Source organism: Somniosus microcephalus, chromosome 6 (assembly GCF_052327205.1).
Source record: "Somniosus microcephalus isolate GS21.2 chromosome 6, FLI_Smic_1.0, whole genome shotgun sequence".
NCBI lineage: Eukaryota > Metazoa > Chordata > Chondrichthyes > Squaliformes > Somniosidae > Somniosus > Somniosus microcephalus.
The window spans coordinates 6,224,764-6,228,665 of NC_140992.1; the positions used below are offsets into that span (position 1 = coordinate 6,224,764).

Below are 3,902 nucleotides of genomic sequence, written 5' to 3' on the forward strand. Positions count from 1 at the left end.
CATCTGACCAACCCGTTTATATCGTCCTGCAGCCTGAGGCTTTCCTCCTCACAATTTACCACCCCACCAATTTTCGTGTCATCTGCGAACTTACTGATCATACCTTTTACATTCTCATCCAAATCATTTATGTAGATCACAAACAACAAGGGACCCAGCACCGATCCCTGAGGTACCCCACTGGACACAGGCTTCCAGTCACAAAAGCAACCTTCGACCATCACCCTCTGCCTCCTGCCACTCAGCCAGTTTAGGATCCAACGCACCAAGGCACCCTGGATCCCATGGGCTCTTACCTTCTTGACCAGTCTCCTATGCGGGACTTTGTCAAAAGCTTTACTGAAGTCCATGTAAACCACATCCACAGCATTTCCCTTATCCACCCCCCTAGTCACCCCCTCGAAAAATTCAATCAGATTTGTCAGACATGATTTACCCTTGACAAAGCCATGCTGACTATCCCCGATTAATCCTTGCCTCTCCAAGTGGAGACTAATTTTGTCCCTCAGAATTTTTTCCAATAATTTCCCTACCACAGATGTTAGGCTCACTGGCCTGTAATTCCCTGGTTTATCCCTGCTACCCTTCTTGAATAATGGTACTACGTTAGCTGTTCTCCAGTCCTCTGGTACATCCCCTGTGGCCAGAGAGGTTCTGAAAGTTTGTGTCAGAGCCCCTGCAATCTCCTCCTTTGCCTCCCACAGCAGCCTGGGATACATCTCGTCCGGGCCTGGGGATTTATCCACTTTTTGGCCTGCTAAAACCGCTAGCACCTCCTCCCTCTCGATGCTAATACGTTCAAGTATGTCACAGCCCCCTTGCCCGATTTCTATGTCTGCATCGTCTTTCTCCATAGTGAACACAGATGCAAAAAATTCATTTAAAACCCCGCCTACATCATCTGGCTCTACACACAGATTGCCACTTTGGTCCCTAATGGGCCCTACCCTTTCCCTGGTTATCCTCTTGCCCTTAATATACTTATAAAACATCTTAGGATTTTCCTTTATTTTGCTCACCAGTGTTATTTCATGGCCCCTCCTCGCCCTCCTAATTTCTTTTTTAAGTATGCCCCTGCATTTTTTATACTCCTCTAGGGCTTCTTCCGTCTTTAGTCTTTTGTAACTGCCAAAAGCCCCCCTTTTATTTCTAATGCATTTTTGTATATCCCTTGTCATCCAAGGTTCCCTTTGCTTGTTGGTCCCACCCTTGACCTTTACAGGAACATGTTGGCGTTGTACTCTCTCTATTTCCCTTCTGAAAGTCTCCCAATGTTTTGATGCGGATTTTCCTATAAGTAGCTGCTCCCAGTCCAATTTGGCCAGATCCTGCCTTATCATATTAAAATCGGCCTTCCCCCAATTTAGAACCCTTATTTCCGGGCCGTCTTTGTCTTTTTCCATGACCACCTTAAATCTCACCGAATTGTGGTCACTGTCACCAAAATGCTCTCCTACTGACACTTCCACCACTTGCCCGGCTACATTCCCCAGAATTAGGTCCAGTACCGCCCCCTCTCTTGTAGGACTTTCTACATGTTGGCTCAAAAAGCTCTCCTGGATGCACTTTAAGAATTCTGCACCCTCTAAGCCTTTCACACTCTGACTATCCCAATTTATATTGGGGAAGTTGAAATCCCCCACTATTATTACCCTATTATTTTCGCACTTTTCTCAGATTTGCCTTCATATCTGTTCCTCTATCTCCCCCTGACTGTTTGGGGGCCTATAGTACACTCCCAGCAAAGTGCTTGCCCCCTTTTTGTTTTTATGTTCTACCCATATGGCCTCATTAGAGGAACCCGCTAATATATCATCCCTCCTTACAGCAGTAATTGACTCCTTAATTAATATTGCAACAACCCCCCCCCTTTTACACCCCCCTCTGTCTCGCCTGAAGATTCTATACCCCGGAATATTGAGCTGCCAGTCCTGACCCTCCCTCAACCATGTCTCCGTGATAGCAACAATATCGTACTCCCATGTGTTCAACAACAACTTCAGTTCATCCACCTTATTTGCAAGACTCCTTGCATTAAAATAAATGCCTTCCAGCCCTGCCATATTCTCTTTTGCCTTCACATATTTGCTTTGCCTTCCCAGCTGACTTGTTTTTCCCTCTGTATTTGGCTGTAAATCGCCCCCTACTATAGCTCCACTCTTTACCCCATCCCCCTGCCAAGTTAGTTTAAACCCCCCCCAGCAGTGCTAGCAAACCTCCCCGCAAGGATATTGGTTCCCCTCTGGTTCAGGTGTAAACCGTCCGACTTGTACAAGTCCCACCTTTCCCAGAAGCAGACCCAGTGATCCAGGAAACTAAAGCCCTCCCCCCTGCACCATCCCTTTAGCCACGCATTCATCTGTTCTATCTTCCTATTCCTATACTTACTAGCACGTGGCACCGGGAGTAATCCAGAGATTACAACCCTTGAGGTCCTGCTCTTTAATCCTTCACCTAGCTCCCTAAATTCTTGCTGCAGGACCTCATCCCTCTTTTTACCTATGTCGTTGGTACCAATGTGGACCACGACCACTGGCTGTTCACCCTCCCCCTCCAGAATGCCCTGCAGCCGCTCAGTGACATCCTTGACCCTGGCACCAGGGAGGCAACAAACCATCCTGGATTCACGTCTACAGCCACAGAAACGCCTATCTGTTCCCCTTACTATAGAATCCCCTACCACTACTGCTCTCCCACTCTTTTTCCCCCCTTCCTGGGCAGCAGGAGCACCGCCAGTGCCAGGAAGTTGGCTGCTGCTGCCTTCCCCTGGTGAGTCATCCCCCTCAACAGTATCCAAAGCGGTATACTTGTTTGAAAGGGGGATGTCCGCAGGGGTTCCCTGCACTACCTGCCTGCCTTTGTTGCACCGCCTGATGGTCACCCCCTGTGCTGCCCTACCCTGAGGCGTGAACAACTCGCTAAACGTGCTATCCACGAGCCTCTCAGCATTGCGTATGCTCCAAAATTCATCCACCCGCAGCTCGAGCGCCACAATGCGGTCTACAAGTAGCTGCAGCTGGATGCATTTCCCGCACACATGGTCGCCAGGGACACTGGCAGCGTCCCTGATTTCCCACATAGAGCAGGAGGAGCAGAACACGGGTCTGAGCTCTCCTGCCATGACTTACTCCTTTAATTAATCTAAAAATTTATTCAATACCCCAGTTACAGGTATACTCTAGGGCGCTTTATTTACCAACTGTCCTCACCACAACAGAGCCCCTAGAAATTTAACACCACAGAATTCAAGCTTGTATTGAAAAGAGAGAAATACTCACCAACCAATCACTTACCTGCTCCCTGGTGACGTCACACCCCGATTACTTTTTACCTCTCTGCAACTACCGAGCTCGCAGACTGGAGTTTGGTATGCCTCTCCTGGCCTCGCTGCCGCTTTTTATCGCCGCCGCCGCCGAGTCTCCCTCAGGTCCTGCCTCTCGCTGCCTGCCACCGCTGCTCTGAGGCCTCTCCTGGCCTCGCTGCCGCTTTTTATCGCCGCCACCGCCGAGTCTCCCTCAGGCCCTTGGAGAGAAGCTGTTCCTAAATCTGGTCGTACGGGTGCGAATGCATCTGTAGCATCTCCCAGATGGCAGGAGGGTGAACAGACTGTGGCTGGGGTGGGTAGGGTCTTTGATGATGGACCGTGACCTCCGTAAACAGCGTTTCTGGTATATGTGCTCTATGGTCGGTAGCCGGGTGCTGGTAATGCGTTGGGCAGTTTTGACTACCCGCTGCAGGGTTTTCCAGTCATAGTAGCTACAGCTGCCATACCATACCGTGATACAGTTTGTCAGGATGCTCTCTATTGTGCAGCGGTAAAAGTTAGAGAGGATCAGGGGTGACAGGTTACATCCCTTCAGCCTCCTTAGGAAATATAGGCGCTGCTGGGCCTTCTTCACCAG

General features: G+C 49.5%; 1 protein-coding gene across 1 annotated transcript; it reads right to left on the reverse strand.

Annotated features, from left to right (window-relative positions):
* Positions 1-2,182: 2,182 nt before the first annotated feature.
* Positions 2,183-3,121, reverse strand: LOC147115401 (uncharacterized). Its single transcript, XM_085989578.1, has one exon. The coding sequence runs from the start codon at positions 3,119-3,121 to the stop codon at positions 2,183-2,185; it is 939 nt and encodes a 312-aa protein (XP_085845704.1).
* Between the last annotated feature and the right edge of the window lie 781 nt (positions 3,122-3,902).